The sequence below is a fragment of the Camarhynchus parvulus genome, chromosome 6 (assembly GCF_901933205.1).
Source record: "Camarhynchus parvulus chromosome 6, STF_HiC, whole genome shotgun sequence".
Lineage (NCBI taxonomy): Eukaryota > Metazoa > Chordata > Aves > Passeriformes > Thraupidae > Camarhynchus > Camarhynchus parvulus.
The window spans coordinates 25,736,641-25,762,043 of NC_044576.1; the positions used below are offsets into that span (position 1 = coordinate 25,736,641).

The 25,403-nt window shown below is 42.2% G+C and overlaps 1 protein-coding gene across 1 annotated transcript; it reads left to right on the forward strand.

Annotated features, from left to right (window-relative positions):
- The first annotated feature begins 1,642 nt into the window (after window positions 1-1,642).
- RBM20 (RNA binding motif protein 20) lies at window positions 1,643-24,846 on the forward strand. The gene is made up of 13 exons (XM_030951756.1): window positions 1,643-2,836; window positions 4,467-4,528; window positions 4,686-4,777; window positions 5,124-5,215; window positions 9,016-9,159; window positions 10,089-10,220; window positions 12,005-12,084; window positions 12,892-13,576; window positions 15,421-15,519; window positions 16,919-17,588; window positions 19,925-20,044; window positions 20,743-20,864; window positions 24,736-24,846. Exons 1-13 carry the CDS (start codon window positions 1,643-1,645, stop codon window positions 24,844-24,846), a joined length of 3,603 nt encoding a protein of 1,200 aa, XP_030807616.1.
- Window positions 24,847-25,403: the final 557 nt, after the last annotated feature.

Sequence of the window (25,403 nt, forward strand, 5' to 3'; positions counted from 1 at the left end):
TGGTAAATGCCACAAAACACACCATGAGTCAGGACACTGCAGATGCTGGTGGCACAATACAGCCTAGGCACAGGGCCATGCCATGGGTCCCGGTGGCAATGACAGTGCGTGTGCCATTGTGGCATTCCCTGCTCGTTGAGCCCCTCTCACCACATGCACTCCTCAGCAGCTTTGTGCGTCCTCAGGATCTCCTGGGCTGGGGTTTGTGAGGCTCTCCATGTTGTTTTGACTGTACTTGTGCACTGACTCTCATCCATAATCAAATTTACAGCAAACTGAGTTGTAAGTGCAAGTCAGAGAGTAAGTGATGGAAACCACATGGGGAAACAAAAGGCACCTCAGCTCTGAAGCTGAGCACTGGTGTCAGCCTGTGCTGGCAGGGAGTCATGTCATTACATAATGATACATTTATCCAAACAGTGGTTTGTGTTTTGGGAGACAGATGTGCCTTGCAGTTGCTAGTGGAAGTTAAATGTTAAATATGAAACCCATTCATTTTCTCTTAGTCATACTTTGGATTTAAGCAGATGTTTTCCTAATTTGTGGTTTTCAAATGTAGCATGCTGACAAGACATTTATCATTAACTACAGCTTCATCCATGCAGTTTAGCAAATTGGCCAATTATTAACAGTGAGGGTTGCGTGGTGGTTGATGCATTGTTCCTGCTACTTTGAAAGGTCTCAATTGAAACTCAATACATTTTTACGATATAAATGAATTGAGCTTTGGACCACATGCCTGTTGTATGAGTGTTCTCTGCTCTCACTGTCAGAATGAACAGCCATTTGTAATGCAATGAGTAGCTGTGCTGTCTGTGAGCAGAGGTGTTGGAAAGTGAAGGATAACATTTTTCCAGTAGGAGCTTGAAAATGATAGTTTGGTGGTGGTGCTGTGAACTGGTGAGATGTCTCAAAGGTGTTTCCCAAAGCAAGGAACCACCATATGCCTGAAAAATTCATCTTCTGTTTTCCCAGCTCTGGAGTTCAAGCAGGCAATTCAGTCATTTATTCATCCCATGTATGAGACTTGAAGGACAACACTCAGTGTACCTCTTATTTCTAGGAAGTATAAAGACCTTGATTTTCACCAGCTGGCACTGCAGAAATTTTGTCTTAGATTCCAGCTGAACAGGGAAAACTCTTGAGGACAGCTTGTTTGTAGTTGCTTCTCATTCATTTTCCTCCTCTATATTTGCATTTGCAAAACTATAGGCTTTGTTACAGAACAAGCTGCTATGCAGATTAATAACACAAGGACTGTAAACAAAATAAATGCATGTGGAATATTTTCTCTTGCTTTATGCAACCAGATGTACTAGGTGGGAAATACCTGTGGGGCTGGCTTTAAAATCCCATTTGATGTCCTCTTCTTCACATTTGCCTGCTTTGTAGGGAAAGGGAATAATGACAGTATCACAAAATCAGTCAGGATCAGTGATGTCTCAGCAAGGAAGCTGGAGGTTGCATGACATGCAAGAAAGGGGGAAAATTGCTGATTCGGGGATGGTGTGGGAGGGCCTGTATGGCCTTTGCTTTCCTTGAGTTTGGATAAACTAAACCTCTGGCAGCAGCTGTGTATGCCATGCTGAGCTTTCACAGGAGGTGGGCGTAGGTAGGCGTGGGGTGAATTTTGCTAACACAGATGCTGATCCTTTGCAGTGCTGCCAAGCTCCTGGAGAAGAGTCCATTCTCTGTTGGTGCCCCGAGCCCCCTGCTCCCCTCGCCGGCAAGCCTGCAGCTGGCGCAGCTCCAGGCACAGCTCACGCTCCACAGGCTGAAGTTGGCTCAGACTGCTGTCACCAACAACCCGGCCGCTGCCACTGTCCTCAACCAGGTGCTCTCCAAAGTGGCCATGTCGCAGCCACTCTTCAACCAGCTGAGGCACCCCGCGGTGATGAGCGCCCCGCAGGGCCACACGGCAGGCCCGCCCCAGGGGCCCGGCATCACTGGCACCAGGTTCCCCTCTGGTGGCATTGCCTTTCCTGCCCAGAGCCCGGCCTTGGCTGCCCCAGGGGGAGGTCTGGGAGCTGTCCAGGCCCAGGCGCCCAACGCAATTGTCATGAATCCCTTTGGAAGTGTCATGGCTCCAACCTCCGGCCAGCAGCCCGTGGTGGTGGGTCTCAACAAGGCAGGTGCTTCCACATCTGCTGCAGGGGGTTTTTATGAGTACAACAAGCAAAACACCGTCACTGCCGCCTCTCAGGCATTTGCCTCGGAGGGGGAACAGTCCAGCCAGCACGGCTTCCTTGCTGGTGGCACCCACACTGCCACCCCAGCAGCAGGGCCGCGCTACGAGAGTCACTTTGGGGCTCCCGGCCAGCTGCAGCACGAGGCGGCAGCGACATTTCCCAAGGAGCCCTATGGGGCAGCAGCACAGCACGGTGCAGCACGGGCCTTCCCCAGCGACCCACACACGGGCTCCCATCCGAAAGGAGATCCCGGCCCTGTCTTGCATGGCAGCAATACAAGCAACCAGTGGGAAAATATCCCTAATTTCTCCAGCCAAAACAAGCCTGACCTCATGCCCGGCGACAGCCTGTGGCCGTCAGCGAGTCAGCAGCAGTATGAAATAAGAAACGAGCTGTACAACCCCGAAGAGCCGACACCTGACACAAAGTTCAGCACGGCCGCCCCCCCCGCCTTCGGCCGCCTCAACCACAGCGCGCAGAGCTTCGGCAGCCCTCGCATGAGGCAGAAGGAGGAGCGCAGTGGCGGCACGCCCGACCTGCCCGCCCGCTCCCTGCCGCCACACCAGCTTGGCGACCTCCGCGGTGTGGCCCCTCTCCACTTCCCCCACATCTGCGCCCTGTGTGACAAGAAGATCTTCGATCTGAAGGTGAGTGGTTTGAGAGCGTCCCTGGGCACGGGTCAGACCCTTGGACAGGCTGTCAGGTGACTGATCTGACCACCAGCTCCTGCCACCCCTCACTGCCAGTGTCCATCACCACAGAGGTGCCCTGAGAGACGCAGAAACAAAAGGCCTTAGTTTTGCTGAGGGCATGGTACATCTGTTTCATGGCAGTTACTGGGGCTTCGAGATCCGGTTTTGTTCCACATGCTGCATTGAAAGACAGTGAGATTGCAGCACTGATGTGAGAAATGTGAGGTCTGAGCCGAGGTCCTTGCTCACCTCACGGCCCGAGCGAGGCGGGGAGGAGCTTGAAGCTGATCCCCCGATACTCAAGCCAGTGTTGCAACCCCACGTCTGTAGTTTCATCTGCTTCTCTTTTTCTGATCCCAAAGGCTCCCCCCCAACACAGCCTCATGGAAGCAGCTTGCTTAAACAAACCAGCACGATTTTGGATAAACTTATTTTAACTATTCCTCTGTAGGAAATTTTTCTTCCTTGTGTCTCACAAGAAAATTTAGGTCTCAAGGTCCCCAGGGACTTTGACCTGAAAGCAAGAAGCTGCTCAGCACATGTGGTACAGACTGTGCTCTCTCTCACTTTTCTGTTCATATTGCTGAGGGAGCTCCAAATTCAACCTCACCCTCAAGAAACAGCTTCCCAATTTCCCAGGCAGTGTGTTGTAGGTCATGTTATTTAGGTCAGGTCTGGAGAAGGCCACTTTAGTGGCCCTCTGAGCCCCACAGCCATCCATGGTTGTTCTGGCCTCCTGGTGAGCCCTGCTCAACAAGTCCTTATGACCTTTTCTGTCACATCACAGGACCAGCACCTAACCACAAAGGCATGTGTTTTCATGCTGATGGTGGCCTGACAATAAAATTATAACAGCATGTATGTAAGAAAGAAAATGACCAGCAGATTAAATAGTACCTGATCCCTACACACCCTGAGGATTTGGGATATTTGAATATATTTGCTTTCATGTTTACCTTTTCCTCTTTTAGCAACTGCTTGCAAAAGGTTTTGCTTTGGTTACTGCAGCTTGTGGGGCTGGGCTGAAGCAGACCCTGTCTAGGGCATGCTGGCCATTTCTTTTTTTCATTAAACACTTAAAAAGTGCAGGAGGAATGCCATTGCAGTGAGTTTCAGGAGATCTGTTAGTTGGTGTTTAATGCCCTGCCTCAATTGAATCATAGAAATGTAAATAGCTAAGTGTACTTTGACAGATGTTGCTGATCTAGTGAAATAACAAGCACTGTCCCGGCTGCCTTGAATACTGAACACCTTCTTTATGGACATTGCAGGAATTGAAGGTGCTTAGCACTTTGCAGGATGAGGTCTTCAGCAAGAGTGAAATAACTTCATTACTAGAAATATACTGAATTTAATATCTAATACAGAGAAGGTTTCCTTTTGTAAAATAATGGATAATTTAACATTCAAATATTGAATCAGTAAATGCATTTGTTGAAGGTATGCTTGGCTCTGACATCACATGGTTTGATCTTCAGCATCTCAGTATTGTTTTTAGAATAAGGTAAACTGAATGGAAGAATAATCTTTTGTAAATTTGTCTCAGGATTTTTCCTGTGTTCATCGTCTCTTTGTTTCAACATAGGACTGGGATCAGCACATTAAGGGAAGTCTTCACATTCAAAAATGTATGGCTTTTTCAGATAAGTAAGTATTATTTTAAAGTGAATTCTTCAAACTGAATTGCTAACAGAGTATCCCTTACTTGAGTGGTTTTCCACTGGGAATTTACGGCCTAACAATGAAGCTTTAAAATTTTTGGTATATCATGCATGTCCCTAAAGTTATTTTTGTTCTTTTCCAGCACTGGTATCCGGTGTATGTTAAGCTCAGCCGATGGAACATTGCATTTATCGCCAAATAATGCAGCAGTTTTCAATCCATCTAGTATCGAAGGTGAATGATTGTATGTGCAGTAGTTAAAAACACTTTTTTTAATTGAAAGGGAAATGAGTCTCTCAGGAAAATTGTGTTTTTAAAAAGAAATGTGATAAAAGTTTCAAAGGAAAAATTTTGAGAAATTGTGCACAAAAAAATGAAAGCCAATACTGTGCCCTTTGAAATATGAATTTATTTTTCTTCCAAACCATAACTTGTTTTTATACTACAACAAAACAGTGTATAATTTGGAATAGAGACTATGAAATTATTTACTATGTAAATGGGGCATTGTTTACTGAGCACATTAATGCAATTAATATGAGCCAAGATTTTAATGAAATGTGTGTAATCCATTATTTAGATTATCCACCAAATGTTGGAGCATCTTTTATCACTACACCAGCAAGATCCTTTGGCCAGCCAGGTCCTAAATTTTCTTCTCCTCCATCAGGGGTAAGAATGAGTACCTAAGCAAATTGATGTCTGTGTTTCTTGTAGAAGATTCTTGTAGAAGCCACTTCTGCTTACTGGAATTAAAACCCTGAAGGCTTTCTTTTAGGCAGTAGTCTGAATATTCACTCTGTTATTTCAACTTCCCTGCAGTTCTTTTATGCTTTTGATTTTGACTGAATATGAACTTGGTTGTAGTTTTTGTTTTGCTTTGTTTTTTTGCAGTGCTAACGGTTGTTTGCTTGTCAGAGTTATTTGGGGAGGTGGGTAAATAGGTTTGTGTGTGTTTTCCATTGACTTTTTCCCCCATTGTCTGAGTCTATTTGACCCAGGAAGGTCAGCTTCAGCTTGGAATGAAGATTTGGATTAATTTTGAGTTACCTTCAATATTGAGCCCTTCTGTCTCTCAGGTTATTTGTAGCAATTGCTCTCTGCCTCTCTCACACTGAGGTCTTTCTCCCAGCTAGCAACAGTGGCAAAGACAGTGGCTGCAGCTTCCTTGTTATTCTCCTGGAGGTCCCAGATCAATTCCTTATAATAGATTAGCTTTTCCTTAGTTTATTTTAGTGTAGTATTTATATCCTCTGCTGTCACTGGTAGCCTTTCGGCAAGTTTATTTTGATGTGGAGCCTTCCATGGTTTAGGTTTATTAGTCCCTGCCCTGCATTCAACACAGGTACCCAGTTTTATATTGCTCTAATACACACTTGAATTCCTAGCTCTATAGTCAAAAAATGCCAGAAAAAAGAACCAACGTTAAAAGGAATTCTTACACTGACAAAGCAGAAACATTTTAAAAGGGAAAAAAAGGCAAATAAAAGTAAACCATACTCATAATGAAAATACAAAGTTGTTGGGGTTATGAAACTCATAAAATGAAACTCATCACATATCAGAAAGCTACAACTAGAACTGGACACACCAAAGACTTATGTTAGGGCGTTCATGGAATAGCAGCAGTAATCCAGGGGTTCAACTTTTCACCTTGTTAACTTTTATGTATATATCTCTCCTGATGTGGTCTCAGACCCTCTGAAAAGCCAGGCTGAGTTGTGTCCCTGTGGCACTCCAGTTCACATCAGGCACTGCTTGCAGAAAGTTCACCCAGATTTCCTTAATCCAGCCAATTTTCTACAGTGCAGTTTTACTGTGCAAGAGGTTATTTGAAGGGGTTTCAGCTTCTGCCTGTCACAGGCACTGTGAGTGCAGGCCAGCAAAGAGCAGAGCTGCTCATGACAGCTGCCTCCAAGGTCAGAGGTGGACTAGTAGTGGGTGCAGAGGAATGTTCCTTTTCATCATGTCTGTCAACTTCGCAACAAATGAAATCACTGCTAATACCAGTGTCATTTCTCTTTAGAATCTGTCACTATTTATCATTTAAGCTGCCTGAAGAAGTCCTCTTCTGAATGACCTGCAGTATTTTGAGACATAAAAGAAACAATAACTTTGATTTTCCTGGATGCTGTAAATCCCTTTTTTCTTCAGAAGCCTATTGGATGAACAGGGAGCTATATTAGAGGTGTTAAGACTCAGTTTGCCAGCTGTCATTCACTCTGCAACCCAGGTGGCTTATAATTTATTACACCTTTGCACGGTAGTATTCACTTTCAGCTAAGCTGCTGCCATTTAACTGAGCAGTAGGAGATTACACTTGACCCTGCATGTAATCATAAACAAAGTGTTCAGATTTCTGGAAGAGCTTGCTCTGTGCTGTCCATCTGCAAATAACTCTATCCCTCTGTAAAAGGCAAGTGCTACCAGTCTTCACTTGGGCGTGGTGAGCCATTAGCACTGGAGGGATGAGATTGGCAGTTTCTTACTATCTTTAGGAAAAATTTCATGTGAAGTTCAAGAAAGGGATAAAGAATTTGAAAAGCAAGGAGCAACAACAACAAATGTAAGAAAACAGCTGTAATAAAAAATCACCAAATTGGATGGGTGAAACAATATTGTAAATAGTATGAGGTGCATTTTGCTGTTTTAGACTTGTTTGTTTTTTTTTTAATAGCCATGCAGCTGCATTGGTAACCCCTGGCAGACGTTGATTGCCAAGAAAGTTAACTTTGAGTCTTACTGAAAATTACATGCAACACCTGGCATGCAACAGCTCCTCTAACTTCCTGATTGTAGATATGGAAGGTGTATATTCCTTTTCTGGTCATGATTTACAGCTCTGTTTAATGAGTGGATCCAGTTTAACTACAATCAGCTGACAAGATTATTGCTTGGTGCAGCGTGTTGGCTTCTGGCACGAGTATGTGACCACTTCTTAATCAAGAGCTACAGCAGGTTTATGGCATAGCATTTTCATTTAAGCCATTGCCAATTGTGGGGAAGTGGCAATGTCTTACAGTTGTTTGATTTAATGTACTGAGGGCTGTGTGTGGGAACATGGGCTCTGGAGCCAAGGCTCTGAAGAGCTGAGCCTTTTTAGTCCAATAACAGATCTAACAAAACAAACAAAAGGTTTTGGTGACCTGGAGTGTTCTTACTCTGGGACTGCATTTGATGTTTCCTTTACCTCTAGCTGTAGTAGTGTTCTTCTGCTCTGTGCTACATGCTGCCTTGCCAGATGTGTGCAGACATCACTACCTTTTCTGTTCAACTGGAGTTGAATTGCTTCATCTTTTTTTCAGGATCTGGTCTTTGTTATTTTTCTGCCAGAATAAAAACCTAACTTCTGGACTTTTGCACTTCTCTTTGACTTGCCTTATGCACCTGAGTGGGCTCTGTGAGATGCAAGCTCAGTAGCAGATCACTGTGCAATGCAGGATTCTAATGCAGCAAAAATACACAAATGCTTAAGTGGTGAAGTCTGAGGGGAAGGCAACAGGATGGAGGTGTAAATAAGATAACATTAGCTCTGTAACTTGTGAACTTGCTGACAAGCCAAACATTTGTGATGGCTCTGGTGAACTTGATCCCACAAGATTACATGATTTGCATCTTCCCTTGAATGGTGCAATTTTAACTGAAGGTAGAGTTACTTCTTCAGTAAAATCCTAATCGAGAGGTCATAAACATGGAGGTAGTCTGGAAAGATTTTATCCTGTGTGAGTGACATTTTGCTTGTCATTAGCTATGGTAAATTAGCATTCTCTCTGGCTGTACCCTGATGCCTTTTGCACAGGGAGTGTAGAGCCTGCTTCCCATGCCAGGAAGATGGGCAGCTCTTTCGGAACTGCCCCAGCACTCCAAAATAGACTTCCACCCTTGGGAAGTGATCACCACTCTAGTTCTCTATGCCTGTGCCAGCCAGTTTGGGAGCTCTGCCTCTCTGCATGTCCACTGCTCACTGTGCCCCCCAGGGGGAAGTCCTTCTTCCTGTGTGTTGTTTTAGTGAGAGGGAAAAGTAGCAGGTTTTCTAACCCCAGGTACAGCTGTGTGTCCTCTCACAAGTCAAGTGGGATCACTTTTATCCTGGCCCAGTGTGTTCCATGAAGAACGATTTAAGTTTAGTCCCTGCTATCCTGAACACCCATGTAGTGATTTCCAATATCCATAAATTCAGCAAGGACTGCAGTGAGTAGTTAGGTTTTTCAGGAGTATTGTTGATCCTGTTTGAAGGAGGCATTTGCCTTCTAGAAATCCTCTCTGGACTTTGCAAAGTCCAGGGATGGAGACTCCATTGCACTGCAGCTAAACATTTCTATTTCCATTTGTACTTCTAAACCAGGATTGTAAAATGCAAGTTTTAAAGAATATTTTTTCTTAATAGCAGGTGAGCAGAGCATTTAATTTTTTGCAGAAATGTAAGATGTTATCTAGTGGAGGAATATCTAACATAAAAACATTTCCCCCAGTTTCCCCAGAGGAAATCTACCTTGGGTCGAGTTGTTCACATTTGCAACCTCCCTGAGGGAAGCTGCACAGAGAATGATGTCATTAACCTGGGCCTCCCGTTTGGAAAGGTCACCAACTACATCCTCATGAAATCTACTAATCAGGTACTGCACATTTGGGGTTGCCAGTGTTGACATCTGATGGCATAAAGACATAAAGATATGAAGACATAAATATGAAGACAGAGTCTTTGGGGGGGAAACCTCTTATTTAGTAATAGAAACTTAAATACATGAAGTCTGCTCTCAAAGTGAAAAAAAAATTGGTGGTCACTGAATTAGATGAGGATGTAAACATGACCACATCTAAACAAGCTCTTGTTTAAAAATCTTGGCAATCTCAATGAAAAAGTGTTGTGAAACTGTACTTCGACTAATTTTTTTAAAAAGTGAATTACTTCCTGCCTTCTCTCAGCCATTTGTCAGGGTTGCTTCAGACTTCTCTTGTTCTTTATAGTAGCTTAAGTATACTCTAAGTATCTTAAGTGTACCAGTGGTGTAAGCTGGTAGGAATAGAATATCTTCTCTCACATTACTGCAGCAGACAAAATGGGTGGATGTAGAATCCATGCTGGTGGAAAATGTTTGAGATTGTAATGTGTAAAAATCACAGAATCATAGAATGGTTTGGGTTGGAGGGGACCTTAAAGACCATCTAGTTCTAACCCCCTGCCATGGGCAGGGACGCTTTCACTAGAACAGGTTGCTCAGAGCCCCATCCAGCCTGGCCTTGAACACTGCCAGTCAAGGAATATTAGATACCAGTCATTTCATTTTTAACTGAACCATCTTCTAAGGTGACATATTGGCTTTCATAGCTGGTTTGAAACCATTATTTGCAGTTAAAGAAAAAAGGAGAAATGGACTGAGTATTATCATTTCAGCTTCAGGCCTAGAAAGCTACTCAATTTTGTACTATCAAGACATTTTGCATAAGAAGCACCCAGAGAAAATTTATTATGCTGCCTTTTCTCTCTTTTACTTTGTATTCTTAATTATGTAATAGATTGTAAAGTTCTCTCCATTTGTGCTAGGCCTTTCTGGAAATGGCTTACAGTGAAGCAGCCCAAGCCATGGTACAGTACTACAAGGAAAAGCCTGCTATGATAAATGATGACAAGTTACTTATTAGGATGTCTAAAAGATACAAGGAATTACAGCTGAAGGTAAGATGGTCATTCTTGATCAAATTATATGAGTTTCCATGGCACATCTGGAGAATACATTTTAAAAGATTCTTGCTGATTACTGATTTCTAATTAATGCTTCAATATGATGGGAAAAGAAATAAAGATAAATTAAGCAGTGCATATTATTGATCTTTTACACTTGCTCTTATTCTAAATTGTAACTCTTGGAAGAGACCCCATTTTCTATGATCCTTTCATACCATTATTTCAAAAATCCCTTCTGAACTTCTTTGTGAGCAGCCTCCTTGGTCTAACAAAGATCCAAAACACAGCCATGTGTAAGATACAACATGTCAGCAAAAATAAGATGATTCTATCCTTTTAGTCAGTCATTAAGCCCAGAACAATACTTTTTTCACTGCTTCCATGCCTGAGCCATAGCAGTCTTGACACCAAGCAGTGGTAACAGGACTAAACAGAATACTGATTTCTTTTTATTTCTTGTAAATGACCTAAGTTATAAAGCAAGAGGGTTTTTTTTCTTTTAACATAGAGTCAAACCAGAGCAATATTACTTAGACATTCTGTAGAGTGTGTGACACTTCTCTTCTGGACACTTGAGTGATGTCCAGAGATCACTGCTCTTGTGAAAGTATTTATAGAGGCTTATATACTGCCATGTAACGCTAAGAGAGTAATTTTATTTCATGGTGACTTGGACCAGAACTGGCAATGCAGCGCTTAAGAGCTCCATATTGTATTACCCAACACAGCACAAAGTTATTTTGTAGAACAGCTCTGTAGTGTTCCAATTTAATGTTAAGAGTCCTTTATGAGCCTTGGAGAAAAAAAAAAAGGAACTTGGATAGTTTGGCTTGACCTTTGGAAAAGCCTCTTTCTCTCCTGTATGTCTATACTAGCTTAAGGAGACTTAAAATGAGTTGCCAAAAGTTCATAAATCAGGGCAGACTTTCCTAATGTGGCACAGGGAGGGGTTCAGATATTTGGTGGTGGAGATTGACAGAGAGGCAGGAGTTACCCAGGAGAATGTGATAGTTTGCCTAGATTCCAGGAAGATTTTTCTGCTTTTCCAATGACAGTTTTTCAGGTCATGGAATCATTTTGCTTTGCAAAAGAAAGAAAACAAATAAAAATACCAGGAAGGAAATATGCATGAGCTAGCATATACTGCTACAAACTGGTGAGTTCCTGCACGATTATGTTGCTCATCTGTGTGTGCTCCAAGTGTTTGAGGAATTGCGAGCACTCCAGCCTGTGTAGGGCATCCTACCTAGTCGTAATCAACACCCCAGGATACATGTTGCACTTAGCTTGTCTGAAGCTCTCCTTGTCTAAACATAGCCCTTTGGAGCTATAATCCAGAATGAATAACTCTGAGATCAAGAGAAGGCAGTTCATACCTAGAGGATCAGAGATAGGCTGCTATACATATTTGATTCTGTATCAGAAAAATTGTCAGGTTTGTTTCCTCTTACATCCAGTTCCTACAAAATGCTCTGTAGTGATTGTGTAACAAGGTTTGAAAACAAGCTAGTTTTCTAAGCCTGTTAGAGCAGCCAAATATGAGGAGAGACTGCTACAACGTAATGGAGCAAATTTTCCGTTTGTATCGTTTTACTGCTTTGATCGTGCTGTTGAGAAGGCAACTGCAAAAGAGAGTGTAACCACAACACTGAAACTAAGTATTTCTAGTTCTAAAATAATTGACTGAAGCATGGATACTGTTTTTGAAAGACAAATCACCTGTATCAGCTTGGAGAGTAGAGCAGCATGCTAAACAATGTCTTTGTTTTTATTAGAAACCAGGTAAGAATGTGGCTGCTATAATCCAGGACATCCACTCACAGAGGGAGAGGGACCTGCTGCGTGAAGTGGACAGGTAAAGTTTCTCCAAAGTTTGGAATTGGAAGTCTGTAAATCTACAGGTAGAAGGCGCATTATCTCTATGCATCCTTCCTGTATTTAATTTGCTTTCCTAATTGGGATTTCACTTATAAAATAGTGTATATTTTTATGTAGTACAATAGTTGGTACAGGGCCTGTATAATGAGATCAAATTGAAACTGTGCATGTTATGAAAATAATTCTTTCTTACTGATTATGTCTCAGAAAGTATGTCTGGCATGTGAAGAGCATAAAAATGAAACTTTTCCACTCTCCTCCCTGTTGAGTGAAAAGCATAAAGGCTGGTGTTGCTTTGAGACCAAGTGGGAAGGAGGCAGTTCAGATTAAAATGTATTTGGGTACATTTCTGATCTCTCTGACTTCTGGAACTTTCAGCAAAATGGGAGAGGAATCACAGTCCTAAAACATCTCTTTTAAACAGGTGGCCTTTGTCACTTTTGTGTCAGAGATGCCCTAGCTGAGTGAGTATTATGGGTATACACATTAGGGTCATTGTAAAGGTATTAACATATTATAAGCTTTTAATGCTAAACCCTTATGAGATGCTTTTAAGAATGAATGAATATATTCTTGACAGTTCTGTGGGGATTTAGTTAAGCTCTGTGGCTATGACACTGCCTTTTCTCCTGTTCGCTGTTTGCAGCTGTGCAGTGCATGTCTGTGAAAGGCCTGGGGTCTCAGGTTCGCAGTCCCCAGGGCAGTCCCCATGAGCTTCCAGTGTACAAGAATTGGTAGACAGCAGTGGGTCAGCCAGTTACAGTAGCTGCCTTTTCCCCTGCAGCAGGTACGGCACCGAGAGGCCCCGCTCCCGCAGCCCCATAAGCCGCTCGCTGTCACCCCGGTCCCACACGCCCAGCTTCACTTCCTGCAGTTCACCACACAGCCCGCTGGGGACCAGCAGGACCGACTGGGGAAATGGGAGAGACGCATGGGATCAGTCCCCCTATTCTCGACGGGAAGAGGAAAGAGATAGCAGAGAATGGCGAGAGAATGGGGATGAGAAGAGGGACAGGACTGACACGTGGGTACACGAGAGGAAACATTATTCCCGACAACTGGACAAGTTTGATTTGGATGAACGACTTGAAGGAGGCAGAGGGCATCGAGAAAAATATTTAAAGACTGGTTCCCCTGGGTCCCTTCACCCTTTGTCTGGCTACAAGAACAGGGAAGATGACTATTACCGAAAATCCTCTAAGTCAAAATCTGACAAGTTTCAGAGGCAGCTGCAGGATTTACCTGGGAGATCTAAGAGGAAGGAAGAGGCAAAGTTAAGGGAACGCAGGCATTCTTACAGCGAGGACACTGCCAGGGAGGAGGCAGCTGAACAGAAGCACGGCAAAGCATCTGAGGGCTCCAGGCAAAAACAAAGTGATAAGAATAAGGTGAAGAAAGCTGAAAAAGACCAAGAAGATGCTACTGCAGAAGGCAGTGATGTAAAGGAAACCAAACCACCTGAGAACGAGGTAAATAGAGATCTAGAAGTATATGTAAGAAGACGTGTAAGTGGTGAAGTAATACATTTTCTGAAATATCTTAGAGAATTTGTTGTGGGTGTAATGCCAGCAATATGAAATGTTTTTCCATTATAAAATTAGGGAATGTAGTCATAGAAGAAGTCTTGGGAGGCCATTTTGTCCGTGTTTTTGCCCAGACCATGCAGATCCTTTACACTCTTGTGGTATTGGGTATATGGACATTATCATTTTGTGTCTAGCATAGAACTTTTGGGTAACAAATGAGGGGATGGGGCAGACAGCTGAAAATGAAACCAAGTGACAGTCTGCTATTTGCATGCAGGTTGTGTGTGAAGAGGCAATTGTCCTCTTCCTAACTCTGTGCAGAATGCCCCATAGCTGCTCTTTCTGCATCCATCACCTGCTTCTGCTGCCAGCAAGGAGGATTGAGTTATCTGGAAATTAAGTGATACTTTACAGAGGTGCACAGTATTTATACAGGGAAGTGGTTGCTATACTATTAAAATGGGGAATGAACTTTTAATGAGAAACATTTCTTTCTGGATAACTCAACAGAGCAATTAATCATGTGTGCCTACCCTCAACTGTGGCTGGCAGGGATAATTCACACCACTCCCTTCAATGTTCTGGCAGAAATCTCTTCCCATGACAGAAACCACTGAATCAGCTCACCTATAAAATTGTGCAATCTCTGGAGAAATACTTCCAGTGGCAAAGTGGCGATGTTTGTGTGTTTGATTCTCCACTGGGAAGAAGTAGGAGGGGGAGCACATCCAGATACCTCATTTGCTCAGTCTCAGTACAGCCAATACTCACATCCCCACCCCTTGGGGATCTGATTACTGACTCTTGGCCACCTTGCCACCCCTGGAGTCCCCCAGGGATAGCTGCTGCCATCCACCCCCAGGTCTGTTGGCGCAGGAGGCTGCAAAGGTGCTTGGCTGACCAGGGCTCCATCTCTTGCTTGTGCCTTTGTGCTGCCGGGGCCATTGTCAGTTGTTTCCAGTTGACCTTCTTCTCCTGTGGGGCTAAGTTGGTGGAATTTCCTAGATTGGTAACTCACTAGTCTGTAACCAGCAGCAGCACTGCCCCATGCCATAGATAAGCTTGTTTGTACCACCTTTTATCATCTTTCTCCTTTGGCTGGTATTTTACTGTGATGTGTGGTTCCTTGGGAGGAGACGTCAGAGAGAAATGTCAGACAGCATCCTAAATCACACTCCTCTGCATGTTTTCCAAGTTGTTTTACAGTGACTTTGCTAAAGACATACCTCTCTGGGGACTATTGCTAGTAATTTATTTTAAAAGGAAAAAATAGTTTTGTATGTCTTGGACTCACTTTTGCTTTGTCCCTCTTTTACTAAATACGAGGTAGTACTGTGGTTTTGTTCTTCCCAAGTATGAACTGTACAACCAATTCCATTTGCAACTGATCCTGTGTCAATAAACAAAACAGTCGAGGTCTTCTGCAGAGTTTAACACTGCTGCTCTCCTTACCACATCTGAGCCAACATAACAAATGTGGGTAGAGAACAGAAGAGTGGAGGCTGGAAATTTTAATGAATTGACATTATCCCCCACCTGTCTTTCAGCCAATTCTGTGATATAAATTACACCTCTAATTTCGTTTAAAATTCTTTTTCTTAATTCTTATTTGTACAGCTCTGCTAACGGAATTTATTGTTGGGTCTTTTCCCACAGCCTAGTTGACTTGCATAAACTTTAGAAATAAAGAATGTGACCTTGTGAGTGACTTTGCTTCTCTAAACTCAGAATAGAAACATACTAGAGCACCACTGTGTGTTGTATACGTGTGTATGTATTTATTTTAGCTTGAAAAAGAGGAGCAAGTTCCAGTGAAGAGCTCACCTTCAGATAATAAGCAAGGAAAAGAATCTGGAGAGATTCTGGAAAACACAAGGAAAGAGAAGGTTGGTGACACATTGTTGGTGTAGCTTCTTTGAGAAAATGATTGAAACCTCAGGTTTGGTAGAATGTTCTCCCAAATGAAATATTAACCCCTCATGAAAAACCACATAAAGGGCTTGGAGAAGGAGGTTGTCTAAATTAGCTTGTCTTATCTTGACCTCTGCTTTAAGGGACAGCTTTTCCTGAAGTCTCCAGAACTCTTTTTTTAGTTACTCTTTGCTCATGTACATTGCTTCACATACATAGCGCTTGGCAGTGGCAGCTGTGAGGAATGTATGCTCAAGTGAACTGGGTAACTTTGCAAACCATGCCCAAAAATAGGAGATGTGGTCAGTTAGTGGGGAAAGAGGGGAGGCTATGATGAATACTTTTTAGAACATTGGCCTTATGAACTATAGATAGCAGTCTTCTTATTGTTTCTGGTTTTAATTAAATAATGCCTTTACAGCACCCCTACTGCTGCGTTGCAGTTGGGGACAGCAATGTCCCTGGAATTCCTCCAGCTTCATTTCTGTAGGGTCATGAGTTGATGGTCAAATATGGAAGATATTGATATCTGTTGCTGCAGAAAACTGATCTCCCGGCAAGAGCAGTGCCAGCTCACAGAGTTTTCATGCTGTTTTAGGATTCTAGGAGGGGAAGTGTGGGAATGGCCAAACAGGAGGAGAATGCAGATTATTAATAGATTGTGTGTACACAAGGAGTCTGGGAGTTGAAATCTAAGATGCAAGTGTGTCTTAAAAGTAAGATATACCTTTTAATTCTAAGACTTCTCAAGTCCAGTATTAGTGCCTAAGTCCTGTAAGTCTGAAGCTGCATGTATGAGGTATTTCAGAATATGTGCTTTGGGGTATAACTGCTTTTTCCTAAAGTTTAGGCCAGTGGCTCCCAGCACAGTCCCTGCCAGAGGGATCTTGCTGATGGAAGGAAGTGACTTCAGAAGGAAGCCATGTTTTCTCAGTCACCATGTGAATTTAAAGGACCTGGTCCAGGAAGGAGAAAGCCACAGTGGCTCAAATGGGGTTCAATATATTTTCATTGCACTGAGAAGGAGGTAGAGGAAGGGGATCACATAGTAGCATCAATTGCATAACAAAGTGTAAAAAATTGTGCCTTGCTCTACTGCTTACAGAAAAGCAAGAAGCTGGGGACTGGAGAGACTGCAATCCCCAAGGCAGTTACAGAATCTTCACAAAGAAAAGTTTATGTGACAGTTCGAGAGATTTTCTGTCCTTGTGCATAAGATTTAAAATCACAGCACCAAGGCATATCACTCTTTGAAACTAAAACATAAGAGGGGTTAGACATGGCCATATCAAGGTTCTTCCTGGTTTCAAGGACCACTTTTTACAGTGATTATCTATAATCACCAATCTCTCAAATGTTTTACATCTGTGACAGGACCGAGACTGGGAGAGTGGAAGTGAAATAGAAGGTGAGACCTGGTATCCTGCTAACATGGAGGAATTAGTGACAGTAGATGAAGTGGGAGAAGATGATTTAATTATGGAGCCTGATATAACTGAGCTTGAAGAAATAGTCCCAGTTGATCAAAAAAATAAAGCTGCTTCAGAAATGTGTCCATGTATGTCAACCATGTTAGAACTGAAAAACGATCACAGCCACTTAACAAGAAGTGAAGACAAATTTGCCCATAAAGCTTTAGAAACAAACTTCAGAACAGCAAAGGACAGTGCAGCTTCTAGTGGCTGTCAGGAAGATGATGAGGATGATGATAATGATGATGCTGTAACTGAAGCATCAAGCCTAAATCTGGACCCTGAACAGAAGCCAGAGGAATTGAAAGAAGACCAATCTGCTAAGGAGTCTGATTGCCAGCAGAAGGAAGGAAAAATTGATAAGAGCTCTGACACTTGTTTAGAGCCTGAAGATCACCAAATACCTTCTGTTCATCTGAAAGAAGAGACTCTTCAGCTCCCTGATACATTTATAGATTATTACAAACAGATGGGATCACAAGGAGCTGTGAGCAGAGAAGTTACGGAAACGCTCATTAAAAACACTAGTGAAGAAACAAGACATGGAAGCCAAGAGTGTCCCGAGGCCAAGGGTAACTACTGCTTTTTTTCCTTTCAGCCTGCAGAGAGCCTTGCATGTTTTCTCTGAGGGTAGACTGAAATTTATTGCTAACAAGAATAAGTGTTGTTAATAGTATCAAGGCTTGTCCTTGGAGCAGCTTAGTAAAAGACCTCCAGTGCCTTTGGCCAAGCTAAATCATTAGAGCCTCTTAGATGAATAGTGTAAAGGAAATATGATAAGCAGCTTGCAAGCTTTCTGAAAGGCATAAGCTGCTATAATTGTCATGTCAAGGTTCACATGAGTTTAGCTGAAGTCTTGCAGTGCCTTGCTAAATTTATTTTGAATTGTCAATGAAATGAGTGACAGTCTCTGAAGGTCAACAGAAAAGTATCTGTAATGTCTGGCTGGCTCCTGGACAAGGTGGGTATTCTTACACACTGTACTGAAGCATTATTAATATGGATATCATGCATAGATTGTTACTTCTCAGTCCCTGTTCATGCAAATATATGCCTTTTGCCAGGACTTGCCTTATCGTGTCCTGTTCTACTGCATGCTGCCTTTAATATAACTGATAGGATGTGCTGTGAGATAATGTCAATAAATGTAATCATAGCTACCTATATATATTTTAGTTGTCAGGAAAAAAGGGATCTTGAGGTCTGAAAGTCAGTGCAATTCCTTATCATGATACTTGAGCAAATGGCTGTGCATAGTGAGATGAAGTGAAAAACTGCATTGAGTATGTTGGTCAGAAATGCTCTTTTTTAATTGCTGCCAGAGCCCATGTGATGGACAGGGGCTTTTGAAAAGAAGCTGATGGAAGATTTTTTGAGAGTGCAATGCTGGAAACATTTCATGCAAACATCTGATTTTGAGCTAACTTCTTCCTCCAGGACAGACTTGAAACTCATTGGGTTTTAATACTTGCCTGATTGGCCTGAAGACACCTTGCCAGACTTTGCATGTTTGGAGATAATATTGCCATGGGACTGGGCAGGGAAAAGTTGGCTCTCCTGGGCTCCCTGGGCAGCCAGCTGATGAAAGAGTTGCGTGTCTCAAGAGCATATTTACTAGTGTTTCCAGCATCTCAGCTTCCAGCTTGTCAGCAGGGAGCCTGGAAGCTCCAGGGCCTCTCATGCTTCCCAGGTTTCAGACATGGACTCGTTATCTGGGATCTGCTGTCCAAGGCTCTAGGCCCTCTACAAATGCAGCTGCCAGCTCAGAAGCACAGAAGTCAACTGAAGTGGGACTTTAGTTGCTGCAAAGGCCCTGAGTGTCTAAGCTTACTGGGGGCTTCCAGCTTCTCTGCTGCAGTATTGGAATCCTGGGGTAGGTTTAAAGTTAGCTTGAAAGCCAACCAGTTAGGAATTAATATTATTTTCTTTTAAATCATGCAATAGACATATTTAAAAGCAAAGAAAAATTCATTCTCATAGCCAGAAACTGTAGATCTTTGAACTACAGACTTGAAATACAGGAAGGGTTTGGTTTGGGCAAAATATGTTTGTTTTATAAGAAAATATATCCCTTATTTAGGTGAAATTTGCAATGCAATAGAAATTTTGTCAGGGCAAGTGAGGTAGTTCTTTGATGTAAGGACTGAAAAAGAGGAATCAGACCAGTTTATCTGTATTTCTGTCACTCTGTGATAGCAAATTCCTCTTCTTTTTAAATAAAATTAATTCATATGGTAGCAATCTTGGGAAGGGACATCATCTCTTCTTTTGACTGGCTATATCTACCTCAGCAAACCAATCCAGTGTTTCCACATCTTGAATCTACTGCTGTGTCAATTAATGTCAGCCAGCAGGGACCAACCATCCCATCCCTGCTATTTAGAAACCAAAATCTTTTAGTGGCTGGGTGCCATAAAGCAGGAACTATCCCTTGGAGAGATGAGGATGGGAGAAGAGTGGCTCCAGGGAGAAGATGCCAATGATGTTGCAGGGATCCTACAAAAGGCAGCTTTGGAGAATTGTATTCATGAGGTCCTGCTGCTCCCACCATCCCAGCTGCAGCACTGATCATGCAGTAATAGATGTGGTTACAGAGCTGCAGTCAGGCCATGCTTCTGCCAGAGGTGTGTAATGTTATAGCTCTGTTTATAGACTAAAATACAAAAACCCCTCCAAACGTAGCATTAAATTAGAAATAGAAAAATGGTCTACTGGGAGAAATCAGAGTGACTGCACACCGTAGTACAGCTGCTGGAGTTGCACTAAACAGGCTTCTGATTGGAATGGGAAAGCATTTTTTTCCTGATTTTACTTCATTTATAGATCCACCCAGAAAGTGTTCCCAAGAAGCTTACAAATGTCTCTTTAATAAACTGTTTTCATTCAATACATTTATTCATTTGTTAAGCAAATTCTAGGTACTTGGAAATGAGATCTCTGGAATACCCGGAGGTAGAGTCTAAACAAAGGCCCTCTGCAGCAGGCTGGGAACAAGAGGACGTCTTCACCGAGCTCAGCATTCCCCTGGGTACGTTGGGCCGCCCACTGCAATACCCAGGGCTTGCAACAAGATGTCACTTTAAGGCTACTTGCTATATTTATTTTTCAGAACAGATGTGAGGAGAGAAGGAACAGAGTATATGACAGACGGGTAGCTGTTGAAAGAAACAGCCTTTTGATTCTAGATCATTGCTAATTCATTCCAAATGAATGGCAAAAGGCAGCTGATGAGATGAAATAAGTTCCCTTGGACTATATATGAAATACATATGAAAAATTACTTAGTAATTTAAAAGTCTTTGGCATAAAGTATAAACAGAAGTATTGGCTTTACTGTGTAAATACTGATTATGAGCAAAACACCTGGAAGAAGTACATCCTCAAAAGTAATCTGTGTAACTTGAACATGTATTTACTGCTAAAAAGTATTATTGCTTTTCTAGCCCTTGAGGTTACAGAGTGAAGTTTCCAGTCAATATTATGACAAAATAGATTTTAAAGCATGTATATCTAAGCGAGAAGAGAAAAGGTGTGTTTCAATGCACAAGATTTTAAAGTGCAGCTCAATATTGCAAAATTAGGGAAATCAGAGAAGTGAATCCAGGATTCAATCTTCCTATTCCTAATATTTAACTAAATACAATGTTTTTTCTTTGAAAACAAGTTTATTTTGGGAGGGATAGGATTTCAACTGACACTTTAATGTAATTCAGAATTTCTCAACAGGCGTGGAATTTGTGGTGCCTAGAACTGGGTTTTACTGCAAGCTCTGTGGACTCTTCTATACAAATGAAGAGACAGCAAAGACAAGTCACTGCAGGAGTACTGTTCACTACAAAAATCTCCAGGTAAAAACACACCTGCAGCTACCTAACAACAAGCTTATGGAGTGGTTTGTGTGTAAGGTAGATGATGTGATAAAAAATTAGTTTTTAGGTTGTGGACAGAATTCAGATGAAGTGAAATTCAGGTAAACAAACTTTTCAGTAGTTCCAATCATTAGCATGCTGATTTCTCACTCTCAGGTCCTTGAAATCAACTTCTGGATCATAGGTAAAATGAGGCCAGGTGACAATTTGATCTTCTCATCTACATTTGGTCCTTGTGACTAGCACAGTGTGCAACTCAGATCTTTAATTCCCTGTTTCAGAGGGTCCCAGATGTTTCTGTCACTGGGAGTGACCCCAGCAGTAGCAGTGTTCAGTACATCTTAATGTCAGGAGCATTAAACATGGCATTTGTCTGATAAGGTAGCCAGAGCCATTTCTGTGCTGGTGTGGGTTCTCAGTGTGTTTCAGCTCACAGCTCTCTGTGACACGAGGGCTCTGTCAGGCATTTGCTGTGACCCGGTGAAATCCCCTCCCTGTGTGCAGAGCAGCACTGCTGGGTTATTTCCATCGGGATATGCAGGAGCATGTCAGTGCTTGTTGCTCCATAAGGATGTAACCAAAACATGTCAGCAGTTGGTAACAGCACAGGGAGATCATGTGTGCCTGCAGTTCAATCAAAGACCTGCCTTTGTCACTTTTGAGAGGCACCATCAATAGAATCAGTCACAATAGCCTGAGCATTATCTGTCGCATGCTCAGGGCTCCTCAGAGGAGAAGGCCTTGGCTCCCACCCTTAGTCCTGCCTATGAGCAGGGTGTGTACACTACACACACACTTGTGCTGGCATTCTCATACTCTTAGCAAAATTCATGGCAGAGCAAAGCAGAGCTGTTCCTCCTTTCTCTGTTCCTTCCTTCTGCCCACAGTAACTGCAGTAACTCTGCTTCTGTTCAAGTAAACTCTCTTTCCTTAGCTGGCTAGTAGGCATTGACACTCACAGTCAAGTAATTTCTCTGGGAGAATTTTCTTCTTGGCTTTCCTGAAGTTCCATAGCTGTAATTATACAAAGGCCTCTGGCTTCCAAAGGCTTCCTACAGAGCTCTGATGCTTGCTCATAATGGACCCTCTAAGTGCAAGCTTGAAAAGCAGGTGCCAAGTTTGCATTCCTTTTTTTGCTTAATACAAAAAAACCCAGAGGGATTCACCAGAAGTGGCACCACTCAGTGCAGGCTGTGTATCCCATGCAAGTCTGTCCCTAAGAAACTCATTCTAAAGAAAGATTGCAGCTCCTGCCCCTGCCCCTGGAAACTGGTTCCATGCAAAGAAGAGGGATTTTTATTTTTTAATTTTCTAACTTATTTTGTTAAAGTCATTAGAAACAGGCCCAACTAAAACTGACTTAGTGTGAAAATAACCTCTTTTTCTCCCCATTAAGACATTTCCCATGGGTACTGTGGTAGATAGCTAACACTGACTTGAGATAAAAGAACAAAGACTATAAAAGCTGTTAAAATTAAATCTGCTAAATGCAGTAATAAAAACAGGCTGTTCTGTTGAGCCATACCTCTTATCTTGCTACATACAGGAAGTAAATGTCTCGTCCAACTTTTGCCTGCTCAAATGGAAACTTAGCAAATTTCAAATCACTGTTCTGTGTTGCTGGAACCCTTTTAGTCTCCATAATGGTTATTAATGCATTCTGCAAGGAATATGAGGCTTCTCCTATGATGATGCAAGTTAACGAGTGTATCCACCAATGTAGGAACTAGGGACTCTGTAGTGGAGCTATGGGAGTGCTGCTGCAGTGTTCCTGTTCTCCTTCCTGAATGCCAAATGCCATCATCCAGTGACAACCACAGTATCCCAAATTGTGTCACAGCGTTGACTCTTTTATAGCTGATTTGCTACTTGTTGTCTCTTGTGATCTCCTTGAGCCACATCCAAAATATATGTTCAGTGTTTGGATTTGAATGTGACACTGAACAGCTTGTTTGCCAATTTTCTTCCAAAAGCCTTGTTTATATGATGATAGTTTTGTCTTGAAGTAGTCAGCTTTATCTAACTGTGATGCCCCTCAAATAACATCAATCACTGATTTAAAAAATGAGCTGTTTCTTTTGTAATTTTTAATTCTCTTCATCATAATAAATTGTTTTCCCAGGTGATATTTGTATTTACAGATACACTGTAATTCCCACGTCCAAAAAAATCCATATTTTTGCCATCCCTTCCTCCACTTCCTCCAGCTACCATTCATCTTGTGAAAGCTATCTTGGCAACTCAGTGCAGTATTTCATCCTGTTTTCCACTGGCTTTATGCAGTATTTGTCAAAACTTGTATTTAAATGAAAAAAACCACACAGTTTTTACTTGACTGCCATTTTGCTATATATTAATCTGAATCTGCAAATTTCAAATCTGGTGTTTGTGGTACTCATGACAGCTGGCAACATCAGCTAAAGGTAGTGGATAAAGCTCAGTCTTATTTTGGTCGGTGTTCATGAAAAGCCCCAAAAGCTTGGGTTATCTGAGGCAGGGACAAGTGTTAGTGGTTTATTACAGTTCACGCTGTACAGAACACGTCTCCCAGCCTTTATGGTCCCTATATCTCTGTATACTACTGTAACATTTACTCTGGCTTTTTGCCACGTGGAATTTTGCACCCAGAGATCAGGACTGAGAGTTGTGCAATTTCCACAGCCCAGTCTCTCTAGTCAGAGTAATAAGGGTGCAGTCCATGGGTATGTCCATTCATTACCATTGCTGAGTAACTTTGAGATGAACCTCTTATATTCAAAACTTGTATTTATCTGAGAGAATGTGGCAATTCTAACACAGCCCTTAGGATTTTTATAGCCATTTCTCATTTAATCTCTTCCCCATGGATGCCAAAGAGTAAACTGTACTCTGGGGAAATCCTGCAAGTAGAGAAAATTTTGCAGTGATGTGAAAGGATCTTTTCAAAATAAATCAGAATGAGTAAATAGCTAGAAAAGGAGTTTTATGATCCTAATAATGTGTAGATCAGTTATTCTTGAGTATGATGAAGGTGATGTGTGTAAATCATTAAGAAGAATACCTCTACATTATTATATTGGAATTTCCCAGGTGTCTCTGCACTAGCTGCTGCTGAAAAAGCTTCTTTCCATCCATTTCTATGTCTGTTGACCTTGAATAAATAGTTTGAGCACTATTTTGAGACCCGTACCCATTCATCATCCATTTTGTGTGCAGCTCTGCCAACTAAGAGCACTGCTAAAAGGTTGAAAGCCTCACTGGCCATGTCTGTTCTTTTAAATCTCAGTTAGTACCCAAAGCAGTGAAAGGCTTTATCTTAGAGAAACACAATAAAGGTAAATACTCTAGCCAAATTGCTAAATTGTGTTGATTATTACTGAGTGTGATTATTCCCTTAAAACAAAATGTTCTCGTTCAAAAGTTGTATCTCTGAGCTGGACATGCTGAAAGTATAATATATAAACTTTAAATCAAGACTGAAATCACATTTATGTTCTGACACACCAGTACTTTCCTGGCAGAATTTAGTTGACTCAGTGGAGTTAGTTCCTGCCCTGTAGCACAGGGGAGTAGAGAAGAGGTGAGGTCTGGTCACAGACTGATGGGGAGTGGAGTCCTCCTGGTTCTGTCATCAGTTCCCCCCCATGGCACACAGTAAAGCTCTGAACTTCTGAGGCTCTGCATGTATTCAGCTAGTTTACCTGACACTGCCATATCTTCTAGCTTGAGTTTTCACCAAAATGGGGCTTCTGTGTGCTTTCTTTCCTTTTGAGATATTGGAAGAGTTAGAGCTCTGAAGAGGCATAAAGAATTCTGTGTTTAATATTTTCAGTTTTGGTAACAATGCTTTGGGTTTTTTATGTGATTGCAGAAGTATCTATCCCAGCTTGCAGAAGAGAGCCTGAAAATGAAGGAAGAAGGCAGTCCTCTGTCTCAGGACGACACTGGCATCGTTCCTCACTTTGCAAAGAAAAAACCATGATGCAGATGAACTGAAAGAGCTGTAATGAGTGAATGCTGATTTTTTTTTTTTTAATTTCTATGATATAACTGTCAATTTGCACTGTACAGAGGAGGGGAAATAAAGAGCATGTTCCATGCATCTATGCCCAGAGTGCCATTAAAAACCAAAATGCCTGAAACTGTTTCCCACGGTGAAGCAATGCTGGCATATCTGTTAGAAGTGGAGCAATTCTTTCTCACACTCTGCGTGCTGGGAGTGGTTTCCTAGATTAAATCAGAATTCTCAGGGATTCTTAAAGTTTTAGTTCTGATGTAACATGTCAAGTCAGGTGGAGTACTTAGAAGCACTCAGCATCCTCCAGTGGACGCTGGAAGGAAAGGAGATGTGACTATTTATAGGCTTTAATGTTGCTTAAAATATCTTCAGCCATTTGCCCCAGTGAGAAGTAGGATTTGCATAGGATAAAAAGATAGATATAAAGCCATTTTGCTAAAACTAGTGAGTAGATGGCATAATGTAAGCCCCATCAGCACCCACGTCCATGTCTTAGCGCTTGGTGAAATGACAAATGTTTG